This window comes from Microchirus variegatus, assembly GCF_963457635.1.
Source record: "Microchirus variegatus genome assembly, chromosome: 7".
Classification (NCBI taxonomy): Eukaryota; Metazoa; Chordata; class Actinopteri; order Pleuronectiformes; family Soleidae; genus Microchirus; species Microchirus variegatus.
The window spans coordinates 1,962,427-1,982,092 of NC_139808.1; the positions used below are offsets into that span (position 1 = coordinate 1,962,427).

The 19,666-nt window shown below is 40.2% G+C and overlaps 1 protein-coding gene across 1 annotated transcript; it reads right to left on the reverse strand.

The window, feature by feature from the left end:
• Positions 1 to 4,217: 4,217 nt before the first annotated feature.
• rbm6 (RNA binding motif protein 6) lies at positions 4,218 to 19,071 on the reverse strand. Its single transcript, XM_083892342.1, has 23 exons — positions 19,020 to 19,071; positions 18,074 to 18,146; positions 16,252 to 17,755; positions 16,053 to 16,142; positions 15,874 to 15,943; positions 14,989 to 15,062; positions 11,933 to 12,004; positions 11,505 to 11,799; positions 10,856 to 11,013; positions 10,656 to 10,756; positions 10,503 to 10,572; positions 8,719 to 8,788; positions 8,564 to 8,613; positions 8,370 to 8,475; positions 7,688 to 7,785; positions 7,072 to 7,428; positions 6,840 to 6,989; positions 6,526 to 6,591; positions 6,204 to 6,431; positions 6,039 to 6,113; positions 5,851 to 5,948; positions 4,843 to 4,894; positions 4,218 to 4,728 (listed from the first exon to the last, which is right to left on the reverse strand). The coding sequence occupies exons 2-23, from the start codon at positions 18,124 to 18,126 to the stop codon at positions 4,633 to 4,635; spliced, it is 3,933 nt and encodes a 1,310-aa protein (XP_083748468.1). The 5' UTR covers positions 18,127 to 18,146; positions 19,020 to 19,071; the 3' UTR covers positions 4,218 to 4,632.
• Between the last annotated feature and the right edge of the window lie 595 nt (positions 19,072 to 19,666).

Consider the following 19,666-nt stretch of genomic DNA (forward strand, 5'->3'; position numbering starts at 1 on the left):
TTTGGTGCTGGATGTTTTTAAAAAAAATACTATTTCTGTGTGTGTTTTCAATATTTTTTGTCTGTCTGCAGCAGCAGCAGCAGCAGCAGCAGCAGCAGCAGCAGCAGCAGCAGCAGCAGCAGCAGCAGCAGCATGGTGGTGTCAAACTACCATTAAAAAGCTCTCTTGCGTCAGTGAGCTGACAACACATCTCAACATCTGAGAGTCCTGCCGCTGTCTGTCTCCTTCTGTCTTGTCTCGAGTCTGTTGCTCCAGATCCTCTCGCCTGCTGCTAAGGGCCGTCCAGCTGAGATAATTGCCACCTATCTATCTATTTATCTGAGATCTGCTCTGCCTGAAATGTGACAACAACTCTTCACATGTGCCAGACACAACAGCAGCAGCAGCAGCAGCAGCAGCAGCAGCAGCAGCAGCAGCAGCAGCAGCAGCAGCAGCAGCAGCGAGTCTTTGTTTGGCCTGACATCCATATTATAAACCGCAGCACAATTTCATGTGACTCGGTGGATAACGATATCTGTATTGTGAGGAAAATACCAACAATACTTTTTGCTTTTTGTGTTTATGTCTGATTCCTCATATGTAGTCCCCCTTTTTAACTTAAGTTTAGAAGATGGCGTACATCGTCGCGCAATGGAGGAAATTCTCTGTATTTAAAGGTGCATTATGTAATAAACCTGAAGAAACTGGCCATAAAATCCTCTTAAAATGTCACAGAGACTCAGGAATAATGTTCATATAACAAACTGAACTCACCAACAACAACAGTACAGACAAAATATTTGCATTAAAAAAAATATATTTTGCAGACTGCAAATCATGTTTATGTTTTGTCAGTAGAGTCTCAGCTGCCGAGCAACCACGGGTTGCCAGTTGCGTCAGAAAACGAAACCTTAAAGACCTCTGTATTTTGAATTTGACGTAGTAACCATTTTTGGCCACATTCTTACATATGGCGCCTTTAAAGAGAAATTCAGTATTTGGGGCTTGTTTCTTATGATTTTGCTGATATGCTATATAATGCAGAAAAGGGCCATTAGATTAATAAATAAATAACGCAGGATATATAGAGACCACACGAATGAACTCTTCCTAAAAATACAAGCTTCTTAATTCAGTTTAAAACAGCGCAATATGATACTCAAAGCAAGGAATTTATTTGCTTCCAAATAAAATAAAGACGTTGTTTTCAGAGAGGGAAACTAAATTTAAAAAATGCAGCGTCGCCAAGTGTGGAACTTTAAAAAGTGCGAGCGTTACAATCTCGGGGGTTAAATTACGATGGTGCAGTCGAACATATGAGTTAAAGCGGTGTAAAAAGCATCAATTAGTTTAAAAGAATATACAAAATACTAATTTTAAATAAACATAAGAATGAAGGAGTTTAATCAAGGACAGCGTGTTTGAAGCCAGACGTGTTCTTGTGTTGTTCCGAGAAGAACTTTGTATAAAATACTGTAAATATGTAAATAATTGGTGATATATGGAGTTGTGTGTAATAAGAATGGGGTATAGGTACATATAGGTTTATAAACTTCTGCCTAAAACATGTGACGACTGTGTCTATCTTACAAGTTAGCTTGCGGGCTACCTAGCTAGAATCTACTCCTTTTCAAACATCTTTTTCGTGTTGTACTGAGAACATTAAGAAATTTGTATAAAATACTGTAAATATGTAAATATTTAGTGATAAATTGAGTTGTGTGTAGTAAGAATGGGGTATAGGTACATATAAGTTTATATACTTCTGCCTAAAACATGCGACGACTGTGTCTATCTTGCTAGTTAGCTTGCGGGCTACCTAGCTAGAATCTACTCCTTTTCAAACATCTTGTTCGTGTTGTACTGAGAACATTAAGAAATTTGTATAAAATACTGTAAATATGTGAATATTTAGTGATAAATTGAGTTGTGTGTAGTAAGAATGGGGTATAGGTAAATATTATAAGTTTATATACTTCTGCCTAAAACATGCGACGACTGTGTCTATCTTGCTAGTTAGCTTGCGGGCTTCCTAGCTAGAATCTACTCCTTTTCAAACATGGACTAATGTAAATGCGTTGTCATCGTTATAAAATCTATTTATCTATCTATCTTAACTAATCATTGTGATAACTATCTAATTATAATAGAATATATCGTTTTTTTTCTTCTTTTCTCCCAAATAAGACGAGTATTTCTTTTAAAACATAAGAATGAAGAACAGCAGTTTAATCCAGGACAGCGATGGAAATGGTCGTGTTTAAAGCCACACGTGTTCTTGTGTTGTACTGAGAACATTAAGAACTTTGTATAAAATACTGTAAATATGTAAATATTTAGTGATACATTGAGTTGTGTGTAGTAAGAATGGGGTATAGGTACATATAAGTTTATATACTTCTACCTAAAACATGTGACGACTGTGTTTATCTTGCTAGTTAGCTTGCGGGCTACCTAGCTAGAATCTACTCCTTTTCAAACACGGACTGATGTATACGCGTTGTCATCGTTATAAAAACAATTTATCTATCTATCTTAACTACTTTTTGTTATCTTTGTGATTATCTATTTTTTTCTTATTTTTCTCCCAAATAAGAGTAGTAAAAAAAATGCAGAAACACGCATCACTTACTTCTTCAGATGTGACCTTGTTGTTCATGTGCCATCTTATGTTGTATGTTTTTGTAAAAGACCAAATCATTTGTCAAAAAGACAAGAAAAATATCCCCATTTTCATATTCTGGGAAATACCAGTTAATTTGAGATGTTAGCACACAGTAAATCAAGAGGCTGAGACTGTACCACTATCTTCCGCACAGTTACACAATTACAATCCGGACGTCAAAGTTACCGTTCAAGTCGATAAAGAAAGACTCATAATCTAATCCCAGCAATCCCATGTCACTACATGAATCCTGTAAATTCATGCGAATCTTGGTAATAAATACTCTATTTATATGCAAATACTGCAAGCAGCACATTATTCCAAGGACACACTGGAATACAGTGACCGTATATAAGCTTCAAAGGTACAATGTTTATCCATTTTCATATGGAGGTAAACTAACTGAACTAACTGAAATTTGGGTATAATGTGAAAAATAGAAGATTAATTTAACTTAATTTGTGTTTGGCTCACGACTTTCCCCCCCGAATTACATTTAATATAGAGGGGAATGTTTTATATTTATGTAAAAACAGTTCCCGTACAGACAAGTTCAACTCAACACAAACATGTTTCTCCATCCTACAGGTGTGAGGCACACGCGGCTCAAAGTATGCAGAAATAAACTAGCTACAGGTTTCTCTTTCCAAAACCTACAGTATAGTTTGTCCGGTCACGCATTGGCAGCGTTTTTCTTCCGACAGCACAAAACGAATGGGTTTTAATAAAACCTTGCAGCAAAGGCGAGAGCAATTTAACGTCGTCAGGATTTACTGCGAAACGCATCCGAACCTGCGATAATCGTCGCGGTTCGGCAGTTTATTGTGCTTTTATTGCCAAACCACAAAACAAGGGGGTTACGCTTAATTGCGAGGCTTTGTCACCGTTGTTGCCCCATCGCCTCAGACAGAGAGACTCCACGTACTGTCTGTCACTCAGGAATAAATGATGTTCACCTTTGGCATTTTTTACCCCACTGGTGTTTGGAGAGGAGCCAGACCATGGGAGGCACAATCTTTCTCCGTTTGTGTCCTGAAGTCACTGTCCATGATTAAAAGAGAAAACAGGAAGCATGGACGATATTGCGCATACACATGGGTCTCTGCTGTTTGTCAGCGCCTGCAGGCCCTACAGCGTTCTGGTTACTGCACTGGTGTATATTGGCATACTAAAACCCATGCAATCCTCTACATACGTTCACCGTGCCACAGCCAGAGGGAGGGCAGCTTTCTTCATATCAGTTAATGTCAGGGTGGAGGATTAACGTTCCAACTCCTGCAGTGAAAAGGAAACACGTAAAAACTGCTGCCAAAAGCAGAAAGTGGGTATAAAATCTGACAAGAACACAATCTAATTACGATTCTTGATTTGTATCCATCAAGTGTTATGTTAATTCAACAATCTTGACATTTTTTATAGCAGAAACGACCCCAAAAAAAGCATGTTCCGTTACTGCCATCTAGTGGTCATGGTGTGCATGCGCGAGTAGCGAATCAAAATTCAACACATAGTCATTTTTTTCTCCTTTTTCTTTACTTAAAAATATGCACATAAGAGCAATTTCGACCGACGAGAATTAAAATGTAAAAATCACCTTTTTAACCAGTGTGACTGCAATATTTATATATTTATAAAAAAACAAAACAAAAAAAGGTGTGGACACATTTCAGGGGTTCTACATTACAGGCCACACAGGAAAGAATACTCGAATGAACGACACAAGATCATTTCTGTACATACATACATCGCCGGTGATGTATAATCATAATAATAATAACTCTTGTTTGTTTGACGACCTGTCCTTCATGCCTACATCGTGTGATCAGTTTTTTAATCTCAGTGTAGAAAACTGTGGTTTTACAGTGAGGACAGCGTCCATGGCAGGGTCAACAGTCCAGGTGATTTTCGAGCCGACGGTGGGGCAAAAACACTTGATTCACATTTTCTATATATATACTGTATATCACATATTAAAAGTAAGAACTCGGTCAGTCCAGTTCCTTGAACCGTGCAAACATGGCCTTGCGGACTGCTTGTTTGTAGGTGGCATGGTCCCAAACGACATGCTCTTTCTTTTTCCTCTGCTAAAGAGACACAAGTGCAAAAAAATCAAATAAAAAAAATAAAAAGTTGAATTAAAACACACGGCACCAACCAAGATATTTGTGAATGATAATATCATAAAGCTCCATACGTACTTGAACGGGTTCAGCCCCTAAGCCGGGCCTCTCACTGACTTTACTCATGTCCCTACGCAGAGAGAACATTTTAGACAATTATCGACACATATTTAATGAAAGCAACCGTTTTCCATTTCTATCACTAAAAAAAGAGAGTAAACAATATCAGAGTCAAAGGTCAAATGCTACCTCACCCCTAGAGATCTGGAGAGTGTAATCCACGTTTTTTTAAACACCTCGCAGCTGGATTACTGAAACTCTACTCTACATTGGCATCGATAAATCCTAGATGTCTCACTCCACTGGCTACCGGTCCGTTTTACGATTCTAAAATTCTCTTATTTGTTTTTAAATCATTAAATGCACGGGCACCTGAATATCTGACTTAACCTCTGCACCTTCACAGTCCAGAGTCAGAACGCTTAGGTCAGATAACCAGCTGCTTTTAGAAGTCTTTGTCTTTAAAAACCTACTATTACTCCATGGTATTTAATAGAGATTGAGTTGGACTCCCATTGTTTTTGTTTGTTTTGCTTTTTGTGTGTTTTTTACTACAATACCGTTCAAAAGTGTTTGTGTTTTCCCTTACAAGTCACACTTTTATTCATCAAAAGAGTCGCAAAATGCATAGAAAATATAGTCGAGACATTGACGAGACTAGAAATAATGTTTTTTAGAACCAGCAAAACTGTTTTCAGCTGTGCTAACATCATTGCACAAGGGTTTTCTAATCATCCAATACCCTTCTAACGCAATGTACCATTAGAACACTGGAAATGAGCCTCTATTCACCTATGTACATATTCCATTAAAAACCAGATGTTTGCAGCTAGAATAGTCGTTTACCACATTAACAATGTATAGAGTGTATTTCTGATTCATTTAATGTTAGATTCATTGAAAAAAAGTGATTTTTCCTTCAAAAATAATGACATTTCTAAGTGTTTCTATGTTTTTTTTTTCTATTTTTACAGATTTTTATTTGTTGCTCTAGAAATACATTTGAGCTGAGTTGAGTAAACCTACCTGGAGCCTCCAGCCCAGGCGTTATGCTGTTGCTGATGATGCTGCGGTTGTTTTCTTTTTTTCTGTTCTGGTGATCTTGTGGGTTCTTTAGCGCTCAACTGTGAAAGACACACACACCATGTTTAGTATTAAACAAACAACCAAAAAGAAAGCCGTCTATTTTTAACACCTAAATACTTTCAGCTTACTTCTCTTTCCTGATTTTCTAGCGCTTCCAACTCCTTCTTTGACCTCTTGATCTTGAGATGGATCTCCATATTTTGCTGTAGAGACAAATACGTCGAGTATTAAGAAGCCGTTTTTCCCAGGGTTCACTTATCAAATGCCGCTTATATAGAAGTAGGCGGTCGTACTTTGTGCAGGTCAGAGAGCTGCTGGTGTCGTATCAAAGCGTCCTTGTTGGGGAACTGTCTCCGACACAGCAAACACGCCATCTTTCTCCAGTCGGTCAGTTTGTCCTCCCTGTCGTCGGACTGACCGCTCTGACTGCTTTTAGCCGCCTCCTCCTTGTCCTCTTCGATTTCGTCGTCACTTCCGGCCGCATAGTCCGACGCCAGCATACCGAGAGAACCCATCGAACGCTGCGAAATATGAACCAAACGAACGGTTTATCAAAACAGCCCTTTTTTCCCCCAACACCTTTGTTGATGTTGATGATTATTCAGTGAATTTTACCTTTGACTTTTCATCTTTCTTTGCTGGAGCCATGGGCTTTTTAAAAAGATCATCACCACCTGAGATCTGAGGATAATAGAGAATATTGTTAGGATTAAACTTTAAGACTTTAAGTCTATCTTTTATTTAGATTTTTCTTAATGTATTTATATGCCTAGCACTTTGAGTTTTCCCGTGTATTAACAAATAAACTTTCCTCACTCGATGCGAGGGTCTAAAGATGGATGGTGTCACTTCCTGTACAGACTGTAAAGTCCTTCAAAGCAACTGGACTTGACTTAATAGAGGACTGTTAAAAGCGGGGGTTTCCTAACCTTTCTCTCAAAGATAGCAAAACCAGCGTCAGCCGACTTGGACTGCCTCCGATCATCGTCCAGTCCAGCCCTCAGCAGCTGCGCCGGCGAACGGACGACGTCCTTCTGACGATTCTGGATCTTCGCCCAGCGCTCCATGTCTTTCATGATCTGCAAACAGAAACAAATTATGGAACCTGCCTGCCACTAAAGCACGCGTACGTACGACATGTGTTGCGCACTGATGCACGACCTTGACGGCAGCAAGACTCTTGGGCTTGTCCTCTTTGTTGTCCTTGTCCCTTTTCGCGGCGTCGTCGTCTTCCTTCTTCTCGGGAGTCGCCGCGGAAACGGGAGCCGGCTCCGGAGCGGACGCGTCGGCGGCCGTTACCGGAGCGGTCGGGGTCGGCGTCGGGGGAGTCTCCGACGGTTTCTTCATTTCCAGAGGAGCGTCCGCCGCCGGGTTGGAAAGAATCGCCTGGTCCTCGGCAGTCATGGCCACAGGCTGGGGCTCTGCAGCAGCAGCAGGGCTCCCTCCTGGAACTGGGATGTAGGTCTTTGTTGTTGGCTCCCAGTACATGTACTCCTGGGTTTGAGCATTGTAGAAATACTACACACACAAAAAAAAGGTCAAAATCAAAAACAATTACTCAGAACACTTTTATAGCAGCTATAGGCTGACATGTTTATGTTTAAAATATGGTCTTCGTCATCCCTGATATGATATTTCTCAGTTTCAACACTTGCACTATAGTATTACTGAGAGATTCTGAGCGTTTGTCTTGATTGTAGGATAAAACAATATCTGTCTTCTTATTAATTGATGCAAAAATGATCAATAAATATGCAAAAAAAACCAAAACTCTTACCCTAGAGTTGGCGTCGTAATAAAATGTCGTCTCAGGATCGTAGTAGAAGCCCGATGTGGCATCAAACAAGTAGTTGGCCATGTCTGGGATTTCAGAGCCTAAATGAATTCAGAAAAAAACCAAAAACAGGACAAAGTAAGTAATAAAATTACACAAAAAGAAAAAAGATACAAACAGGGAAGATCATATGTTTATGACACCTGTGGTTATTTACATCTACAAGAAGTTAAGGATCAAACATGGCCCTCACTGACCTTCTTAAACAAGTCGTTATTATTATTATTATTATTATTAATGTCATCATTTATTGCTCTGGATTTTAACCCATTAACACAGAGCGTATCGCAAAAAAATTCCAATGTTTCTGAAAGCTGAGAACTTGCACGTCAAATGTTATTTTGAATATGTTTTATACTGTTCATGCCCAACTACAGTGTTTTCTTTTAAATGTTTAAATAGAACCTTGTTTTTCTTCATTTTTTAAATTGTTAAAACAGAATTTTAACATGCAGTAAATTGTAAATACCTGCCAGCTATTGAAAGTTATTTCGGAAAAAGAGGCAAAAGTACATTCTGCATTTTCTGGCCCGTCTATGGTTTAAATAATTTTTTTTTTTTTTTTTTTTAAATCGGCCATTTGAGGCTTCGGTATTTAAGGGTTAAGACTTCTTTTGTCACTTACCAGACATGTAAGCCTGTCCATCTATACCAGCGGACTCTGTGGGCACATGAGGTCCACCGGCATGAAATGAAGGATCCATATTTTGGGTTTCACAGAAACCAGGTCCCTGTGAAATTTAACAAAAAGATCCAATTAGAAATGCCGTCACTAAGATTTCTATTATTTCTATCTACACGTTTCGCTTCACAACCTACCTGGCTAATACTGGGATCTAATGACAGATTGGTGGCAGGTAACAAATCACCTGGTGAAAGAAAACAATAAAATGTTAGACCAGTTGAGAATGTTTTATTCTGTTTGGAAATGAATAAAAATAATACTAGAGTGTGTGTGTTTGATGAAGTGTCACCTGTCATTCCAGCAGGAGGAGGAGCAGCAGGCGGCTGCAGAAACGGTGGAGGTTGCGAGAACGGTGGCTGCTAAAATACCAAAGCAAAGACACAAAGATATATATATATATGTATATGTATATACAGTGGTATGCAAAAGTTTGGGCACCTCTGTAAATGTTCATGATTTTCCTTTATAAACCATTGGTTGTTTGAATAAGAAATTTCAGTTAAATATATCATATAGGAGACAAACACAGTGAGATTTGGGAAGTGAAATAAAGTTCATATGATTTACAGAAAGTGTGCAAGAATTATTTAAACAAAATTAGGCATGTGCATAAGTTTAGGCACCACAAAAGAAACATTTTGTGCATCCTCCTTTGGCAGAAATAACAGCCTCTAAACGCTTCCTGTAGCTTCCAATTACAGTCTGGATTCTGGCTGAAGGTATTTTGGACCATTCTTCTTTACAAAACATCTCCAGTTCAGTCCGGTTTGATAGTTTCCGAGCATGGACGGTCCGCTTTAAATCACGCCACAACTTTTCAATAATATTCAGGTCTGGGGACAGAGAGGGTCATTCCAGAACGTTGCACTAGTTCCTCTTAGTAGATTTTGAGCAGTGTTTAGGGTCGTTGTCTTGTTGAAAGATCCAGCCCCGACTTCACCTTTGTCAATGATTCCTGGACATTGTTCTCCAGAATCTGCTGATATTGAGTGTATTATTGAGTATTAACAAGATTCCCCGTCCCTGCACTGGCCACACAGCCCCACAGCATGACGGAACCGCCACCACATTTTACTGTAGGTAGCAAGTGTTTTTCTTGGAATGCTGTGTTCTTTTTCCACCATGCATAACACCCTTTGTTTTGCCCAAATAACTCAATATTAGTTTCATCAGTCCACAGCACCTTGTTCCAAATGTGCTTTAGCAAACCTCAAGCGACTCAGTTTGTGACGGGTGCAGAGAAAAGGCTTTTTCTGCATTACTCTTCCGTACAGCATCTCCTTGTGTAAAGTGCGCTGAATAGTTGAACGACGCACAGTGACACCATCTGCAGCGAGATGATGTTGTAGGTCTTTGGAGCTGGTCTGTGGGTTGACTGTGACTGTTCTCACCATCCTTCACCTCTGCTTATCTGAGCTTTTTCTTGGTCTGCCACTTTCGGGCCTCAACTAGAACTGTGCCTGTGGGTTTCACATTCCTCACAATGTTCCTCACAGTTGAAACTGAGAGCTTAAATCTCTGAGATAGCTTTCTGTATCCTTCCCCTAAACCATGATGTTGAACAATCATTGTTTTCAGGTCATTTGAGAGTTGTTTTGAGGCTCCCATGGTGCCACTCTTCAGAGAAGAGTAAAGGGGAGCAACACTTACAATTGGCCTCCTTAAATACCCTTTCTCATGATTGGATTCACCTGTGTATGGGGGTCAAGGGTCACTGAGGTTACCAAACCAATTTTGAGCTCCAATAATTAGTGCTAAAGGTATTGAAATCAATAAAATGACAAACTTATGCACATGCCTAATTTTCTTTAAATAATTCTTGCACACTTTTTGCAAATCATATAAACTTTATTTCACTTCTCAAATATCACTGTGTTTGTCTCCTTTGTGATATATTTAACTGAAATTTCTTATCCAAACAACCAATGATTTTTAAAGGAAAATAATGAAAATTTACAGGGGGTGCCCAAATGTTTGCATACCCCTGTATATAGATATTGTATATATGGCAATTTACTTCTTTGGTAATTTTAAACGATAATAATATGAAAACAGTAAACAGTAAAACAGTACCCCCATCATGTTGGGCTCAGGTGGATATCCGAGGATAGAAGTGTTTGTTTTGTCAGAATCTCTTCTAAAACTGAAACAGAAAGGAACAAATTAGATTAGGTATTTCTTGAATGAGTGAAATTGGGAACAAATCCCGACGGCTCGGTGACTTACTTTTGGTTCTTCAGGGGTTTGGCGACCTCAGCGTAAACTCTGACTCCGTCAATATGAAGGGGTCTAGGTTTAGTGAGGAGTTCAACCAGACGGGTCACTTGCTACAAAGAGAAAGACACTTAAGCAACACTACAGGTAGATGATCATTTTAAAACTATTAAAACATGAAATAATGAGCAACCCGAATTAAGTTCGTGTACCTCATGGGAGTCCATGTCCACAAAGCAGAAGCACTTTATTCCGGGCGGCTTGCCCTTGACGAGGCGGACGTTTCGTTCGTCCAGATATGCAAAGGGATCCAAGGCTTTCAGGATAGTCTCTACTGAGGTGGTGGTCTTCACATTCTTTATAATCATGGCTGCACAGGGACGGAAGGAGTGTATCATCAGTAAGTGCTGGGCAGTACGAGCAGACAATTACAGTTTTACAGTATACAATGTTTGAGTGAGCGCTGCAGTGAGAGACGGACACAGCGGAGTGTGTACTTGTGTGTGTTCATATTAAGCTAGTGGCCGAGAGGGAGGGAGGGAGGAAGCGAAGGTGTGTGAGATTGTGACTGCATACATTCTTGGAGATGTTGGTGGAGTAATTTGCTCGTTGCTACAATAACTAACACAGTTTCTTATTCAGCCAACGCCTCAGCATTGGTGGCAAGACAGTGAAAAAGGTCCTGTTATTCATATACAGGTCTTGTGGAGGTTAAACACATGGATGCTATGAATTATTATACCGCCCAGCCCTAACGTCACTGATTTCAGTGATAAATATATACAATAAATTACTCGATAAACATTAAAATACAATAAACACCCCAATGATTTCTAGCACCGATGGCTTTATGCGACGTACTTTTGCTGTCTTTAAAGACCGATTCCGGTCGCTGTGAGCCGTGTGGAGGATGGACGCGGGAGCCCCAAGAGTCTGCCAGTTGCTCCCTCTCTTGCTGCTGCAGCTGCTGATCCACCTGCTGCTGCCACGCCTCTGGAGTTAAGTCAGAGTTGCGCTGCCAAGCGCCGTGGGACACTGGCTCCACGGGACCTTTGAGCTTTTGGGTCCCGTTCAGGTTACTGTCAAAATCCTTCGAGGGTTCGTCTGGTCTGGGCAACTGGGGGTCCTGGAGTAGAGGCACTTTGTGATCAGATTCCTGGATAACAAAAACAGGGAAAAGTTAAACTCTTTATTACAGTACTGCGTGTATTTTATAATCCTTCAACAATTTCATTCTACCAGAGTATAATGACAAAAACATCAAAGTATTATTTCCCCACTACACTTACATGGACTCTTTCATGCTTGTCTGGCTGGACGAATTTCATGGTTGCCGTTTTAGTGCCAACCTTTAGGGATCCCTGGAGGAAGAAACAAAACGGATCGATCAGCGTTATCAGACACTGGTGAAAAAAACCTAAAATAATATCAATGACATGCACTGAGGCAGGTTCTGCCCTCGTCTTCACTGCAGAGAACCAAATAGACCAAACACTTGGAGGAGGTGGTGGTGGTGGTGGTGTGTGCAAAGCCCGGGGGTCGAGAACCACGCTTCACACAGCCCATTTGCACCCCCCATTCTACATTAACTACATTGATTATTTCATTATCTAGTGACTATTTTGTCAATAAATCATGTGATACTTTGGTCCATAAAACACTTTTTTCTAAACCCCTTGATGACAACTTCTGATTGCTTGCTTTCGTCTAAGCAAAACCGAGAGATCACAAGACAAAAAAGCAACAAACCCTCAAGAAAGAACTAGATTGGTTTGTCATTTTTGCTTTATAACTGCATTTAATCAGTTATTGACCAGTTTCATTTGGCTATAATTGGTTACTATAGAACATTGTACTTTAATCATTTAATCCCTCTTCGTATCCGGAAAGGAATCCATAAATAAATACAAATTAAAAAAAAAAGTCTATAGATGCTGCAATAATACAACCAATCATTCTCTTCACACTCGCAAATTCGATTGGTCGTATTGGCTCAGACCAGCATGGACTTGCTAACCCGGGGCCCAGGTATCACCTGCCTCAGGAAACAGTACTCGACAATACACCAAGACATGCAGAAGCAGCAACAGAGATACAGCGAGTCACGGCAGAGAAAACTACAGCCAGAATTCAGTCCCTTTGACTTCTGGAGCAAAACCTGCTAAAATGAGGCTTTGCAAAAAAAAAAAAGAAAAAAGAAAAAAGAAAGAAAAAGAGAGATCGACAACAAACAAGGCAAAAACCTAGATGAACATCGATACCATTTTTCAGCAAAGTCCAGCTGAAGGACATGAAAGCTTCCCGTGTGTGTGTGTGTGTGGAGGTGTTGTGTAGTCGTGTCTGTGTGAATTGGAAAGGTTGTGATTGATTTATTGTCCAGACCAATTCAGTAATGCATTAAGTTAGCGATAGCGATTTGCTAATGCACCTTCCTTATGTGCTTTTGCGAGAGCACCAAAGGGAGGAGGGGGTTTAAGCTTCACAAAACCTGCTCTTGCTAGCACTTCCTGACTTGTGCACCTTTAGAACAGCTCTACTCCAAATAGTCCCAACTCTTATTTCCAGCTTCAAATCCATAAATATCAAAAAAATAATAAATAAATAAAATCAAAGAGCAAATTAGAACCACACTCTTGGTAAGGTGAACAAACCCAACAAAAGTTATTGTAAGTAGCTCATTTGCTAGATAGCATTAGTATAAATTATGTTCCGCTGTGTTTAATGAAGCCGTTAACAGTAAATTCCACCAAAACCATTAAAACCAACACATGCTTAATTGCAAGACCATATTCTATATTGCACATGGTAAGCTCACAGTGGCCATTAAATCCCTTCATGAATTTTAAAACCATCACACTGCTGACCGCGTAAGCCGTTACGATGACCTAGCTTCAAGCTGCATGATAAGTAAGTGGTCAAAATACAGCAGATAATTGACAAAACCAAACTAACTGCTACACACCAGCATAACAAATGATCCCGTCAAACATACGGTTGTCATTTCTGAATGTTTTAAGGTAAAAACACAGCAAACTGACTGGAGACTGTTCATTGTCTCAAGATGAAAACATACAATGAAAATTTGAAGAAGAAGAATGGCATCAAGAAGACGGATACTGTGGGAAAGGTCACAGAAGAAGGAGTGACGGACTCCTGTGGATATTTGAAAAGAAGGCTGAAGTGATGCTGTTTTTAATGAAAGATAACCTTTACAGCCGTTATCATCCAACAGACGTTTCACTTGGTTCAGTAAAAATTAAATCAACCTCATACTCGTGTAAGAGGGAAAGTCGGTGGATCATCAAGTGAGCAGGTTCCTTCCTCTTGGAACCAGGACATGCCTGTGCCAATGTTTCTGACGATGTCTAGAATAGATGTCGACACAAAACCAAAGTGGTGATACAACCAACTCGATAGACCGACTGCCGTCATTACCCAATCACAATGGAAGCGTAGCCAACGGCCATCAGAAGCATTGTAAGCTAAGACAACTTGTGACCATCGTCTTGAGATTGCTCAACGTAAACAATCTTGGGTTTTTTTCCCCCAGAGATGACAATTAAATAAAACATTTTATTTTCTCTTCTTGACAAAATAGACTCAATAGCTATGAGCTAGCCAATTGTAAAAGTAGGTTTCTCAGTGATAAGCCTACACTCGGAACAGCCGTAGAAAAAGTCCTACAAATAAGTCATTCCAATGAGGCCAATCCACTGACACAAAGGGGATGCCACTGTGAAAAAAAAAAAGAAGAGATGCGTGATAGTGGCCAATCAATCAGGTTAGGAAAGTGTTCCATGTTTGAAGCTGCTTCTTCAACCACAAAAAAACAACAGCACAAAAAGCTAAAAGGAAACCAAATCGGTAAGAAGTTCCTCTACCGACCTTGTTGCAAAGTGATGGTTCACTACCTTCCCATTCAATATCACCAATAAATATTTCTTAAATATCCTTGATATTGAGTTTTTAAGAGCTCCCACCACGAGGACTGTTTTTGTTTACCCAAACATTTCCTGGTTAAATTCATCCAGGTATTTTGGGATTGATTGGAAAATCTAGTCTGGAAAAATAGTGCGTCTATCTTTGCATATAAAGAGTGGAATAATTATTTTCTAAGCGAGAAGCCTAAAGTAGCATGATAGCTTGGTCAGTAAAAAGTAAAAATACCTATATTTACATAATATGAGGACTAACTTTTGAACCTTCATCTCCTTATCTAATGTAAGTGGACCACAATGAATAGCAACCCCATGTTCCGAGAGTCTCTCCCACCCCCATCGAGAAAATGCCCTCTGAACCCCTCATAATCCTGATGGGCCTTCGTAGAGTGACGAGGATGGGCCACCTTGTTGGACTCCATGAAGTGGACTGCATCCTCGAGGTTTAAAAACTCCACATAGGCCGTATCGTAGCTGTAACCTGGGGACAGCATTTGAAATACAGATGGGTTTTTGTTAGTCAAAACCAGAAATGACAAGTCACCCACTAAAATACAAAAGACACCAGTTCGTGAACACATCGAGAGTCGTGTGAGCGGATTGTTTTTTTTTTTTTTCCCTTTTAGTGACACACATACCTTTTTCAGGAAAACATTTTTTGTTTATGCTTTTTTTTTTCTTTCTATTCAGTCTTCTGATGACTGAGGTCATATCAGACTCCAATAGAGCCAAGTCTGAACAAAACAGATATTCTGGACCAGTGGCAGTGAACGTGCACACCATTTTTTACCATTTATATTTATATTATAAAGGAAATAAAGGACCCAAAATCTTTTTCTATGATCTTTGGATATACTGTGTAACGTAAACTATTTAATCTAATCTTGACGAAAAGGCTTGAAATCATATACAACCATATTTACAGCAATCTGTCGGAGACTTTACAGTCTAATGAAGATGTTAAGATCAGCAGGATGAACAAGGCACGAACAGGGCAGTTTCCATTTCAAAATTGTTAATATTCAGTCACTTGTCACATTTCCCTTGCGACTATCACTCTCCGTTGGTAATTCTTGCTAACAATGTCCCCAAACCAACTGCGCCATGGCTTAACCCGTTCTTTATGAGCAAAGTTCACACAGACCAGCGACAACAGAGACAATGATTGTAGAGATGAAAGAGTGCAGAGGATCGAAATGTCATTTTAAAAAAAAAAGAAAAAAAGCGAAATGTCGAGGAACGTGCGATCGATTGCCGTAAAACGGTTTCGAAAAAAGACGCTTCATTCTTACCTGGCACGACGTTTTTGATTTTCATCCCCTGCATCGGAACACCATCACGGACTGCAAAGGCACCAAGGATCTGTGAAAATAAAAAGTCAAACTGAAGGACTTGTGTGACCATCGAAGCAAACAATTACAAAACGATGAATAGCCATGAATCATGGGCTGGGCTTCGGTGTAATAATTACCTGCTCCATTGTGGCAGTCTTTGGAATACCAATGATGGATATTGTATTGGAAACCTTCTCCTCCACTGACGCATTCCTGTAATCCTGATCCTTTTCCCAGACATTTAGATTACAATTTTGATTATTAAATAATGAACATGTAAACTTTACACAACACATTTATAACAAATCGTTCCAAGAGAGAAATTATGGCACATACCTGAGAACCAGATTCACTAAATTTTGAAGGTGTGATTGGTTTTGATTCCATAATGAGTTTCTCCTGTGGTCCTTGAAGATCCTCATGTTTGTACTCAAAGGTTCTGCCAGAAGCTGTTCTGTAATCAATGTCCCTGTAGTCCTGATCTCTCACCTGCATGGTGTTGCAGCTTTGGAAATCGTGTTCCAGTTCCATCTTAACCCTGGCAGGACTTGGACCATCATCCATCCCTTTAAAACAATCTTTTGGCTCCTGATTCTCCATTTTGGGCTTCTTCTCTTGATGGTAATGAGGTCTTTCTTCACAGTGTGATTTGTTTTGAATATGTTTTGGGGGCCTTTCCCCAAGCCAATGTTCACGTTCATTTTCTCTACCAGGGGGTCCGGTAAACTTACTCATTTCTGGAGGTGGATTTTCTTGTGGGCCTTTGCTACCAATTGGTGGTCGGTCCATAACCGGAAAGCGCTCGTCACGAGTAAAACCAATATCTTTCCTTGGAAATTCTACAGGAGGCCTATTCCTTTCCTGGAAAGGCGGTGCATCTCTAATTTTCACATCTCTGCCAAAACCTACAGGGAAGTTTGGTTCAGATACACCTCCAGTACTTTTACCCACATATGGTTTTTTGTCCTTTTGGCGGTTTTTCCATTCTTCTGCAAGTGTCATCTCTTCACCACTGCGATAATCCGTAAGGGGACTGTCACTCGACTCCGGATACTCGCTCTGTCGGCGAGCGTCTTCTGCACCCATAAACTCAGATCTTTGAGGGCCAGGAAAGTCTGGAGGCCTATCTGATCTCGCCCTGTCCACCGGGGGAACATCATTGCTTCCAAATCTTATCGGTGATCGATCTCTTCCTCTAAATTCAGCAGATGGTCCAGGACGATTTCGGAAATCCATATCGGAATCAAATTCACCTCTTGGATTGAAGGGTGGACCTCCTCTCCTATCAGAGTCCATCCTTCTGTTCTCATTTGGAGGTAAATCCATATCATAGCGGTCTCCGTCACCAGTGCCCATTGGCTGCCAGTTACGCATGTCCCTACATCCATCATTTCGGTCCATTGGAAACCCTCTTCTTCCATCAACATTTGGATTATTGAACCGTGGCATGTTGGGATGAAATGACTCTCTGTCTCTCATGTCATTGAACTGGTTGTTTTGATCCCATGGTGGCATACTCCTCCCTCCCATGTCAGAAACGTTCCTGCCTGGACCAGAAGAATTCATCAGTTTTTCCCTGATGGAAACTTCATATTGCCTTCTGAGGGTGAAATCGGGTTCCTCTCCCCGTCTGAAAAAATCTCTGTTAGGCTCTCTACCCCGCATGTCACGTGGGTCCATATCACGGCCTCTCGTGGGTGGTCCGTCCATCCTTCTCATGTCCATAGATGGAAGATCGTGAGGTCTTGGGCCCATGTGACCCATATTCATCTCGTCTCTACCTCTATAGTCAGGCATGGGGCGATCTCTGCCCCCGAACATTTCTCCACGATGATCACCACTGGAACATTTGTTAATATATTAGAAACTGATTTGTTTGACATGCACATAGCCACAAAACAAAGCCTTCAATAAATAACATAAGCAGGAGAACTATTAACCGGCTTATTTCCACACGACTCAGTCTTTCATCGACTTCATTGTCGTGAGCACACAAATTACAGCCATAAAGCCCGAAATACTCAATTTCTTTACCAGAGTAAAATAAGTACATTCTACCACTCTTCAAGGGGCTGGAAAAGTGGTGTAAATTAACCATACAGTGCATACACAGTTTCCAGACAGATAGAATCAATATGCATAGATGATGATTGTTTACCGAAAGGCTGGTCCTCCTCGTGGTCCTTGCCTGGGCCCAGGTCCATCCCACATGTTTGCAGTCGGTATTTTATCTGGAAGCAAGATGAATCCAACGATTTCTATTTTGCAACAACTAGCAGACCTAACACATAACTGTAACACCGCTTTATTAGTTTCACAGGAGACCTGCAGCGACACCCAGAAATGGCACTCTTGATTTACTGATGCATGCATTACATATCAGTCTGATCTTTCACATTTGTCCCCCTGCAGCATGTAAACATTTACAACAAATTTAGCATTTTAGCTCACTGGATCAATTCTCCCTTTTTTTCTACACCGTTTTACATCTAAACCTTTGAGATGGTCGTGCATGAAAGTCCCAGTAGAAATACACAGACCGGCCAATCAATAATCCATACACCCATAGCTTCTTAAAGCGATTCCCTTCCTCGTCTTGGCCATGCCTGCATGTGATTGGCTGGTTAAAGATTTGCGTTAGCAAGCATTTGAACAAGTTTTCCACAATAAAGAGGCCGGTGAGTGTTCGATTTAATATCCAAAGCCGGTGGTAGCAAGAGTGCCGAGGTTAGCCTACATACTGGCCCATCACTGGGTTATCAATAGGCCTACAGAATCTGCGCCACCACTAAATCAAATAACACGAATTCAGTAAATGAAAACGGATGGGGGGAAAAAACAGGAACATTCAGGAAAATTCAAAAGGAAATGGAGCATCGTGCTGGGAATTCCGGATTACAATAGCGAGCCAAAGAGAACCATTTCCACCAAAGAGACAATTCAGAAGGACGACTGTTTCGCAGCTAACGCGTCTTTGCTAACGTTGACGTCAAACGACCAAGCGGTTTAATTTGCGTCGTCGACGCCGTCCTTTCGAGAACAAACCATCTCACGGACATTGTTTTCAAATCGTAAATGTTATTATTATTAAAGCCGTATCTTACTTGTTATTCGGCCTTGTTGTCGTCAATACTGCGGTGACTCGGACGATGTCTCGGAACAGCTTTAGCAATATGGTCGAAAAATGGAGGAGAGTCTTCTTCTTCTTCTTCATGTGTTTTTGTGTTCTGATAGCGGCTGGCGATCCTCCGCGGTGGGCGCACTACCGCCACCTTGTGTTCCGGAGTGTGGATCAGAGATTACACCCAAGCTCACCTACCTTTAAAAACAACCTCTTACTGTAATGATTTTACAACTATTTCTTTATTATTATTCGACGTGGACTACTTGAACTATATATATGATTTACTATAATATACAATTATATACGATTAGTGTATACCATTACCACTAACTATGGCACATTAATAGTAATAGTTAGTACTGCTATTCTATGTAGTGCCATGGCATTGTACTTACACACACACACATATATACATGTATAAATATATACATACACATGTATATATACACACATATATATACATATATACACATATATATATATATACATATATATGTGTATATATATATATCTATATACACACACAAATATACATGTGTATATATATATACTGTATATATATACATACATATACACGCACACACACACACACACACACACACACACACACACACACACACACACACA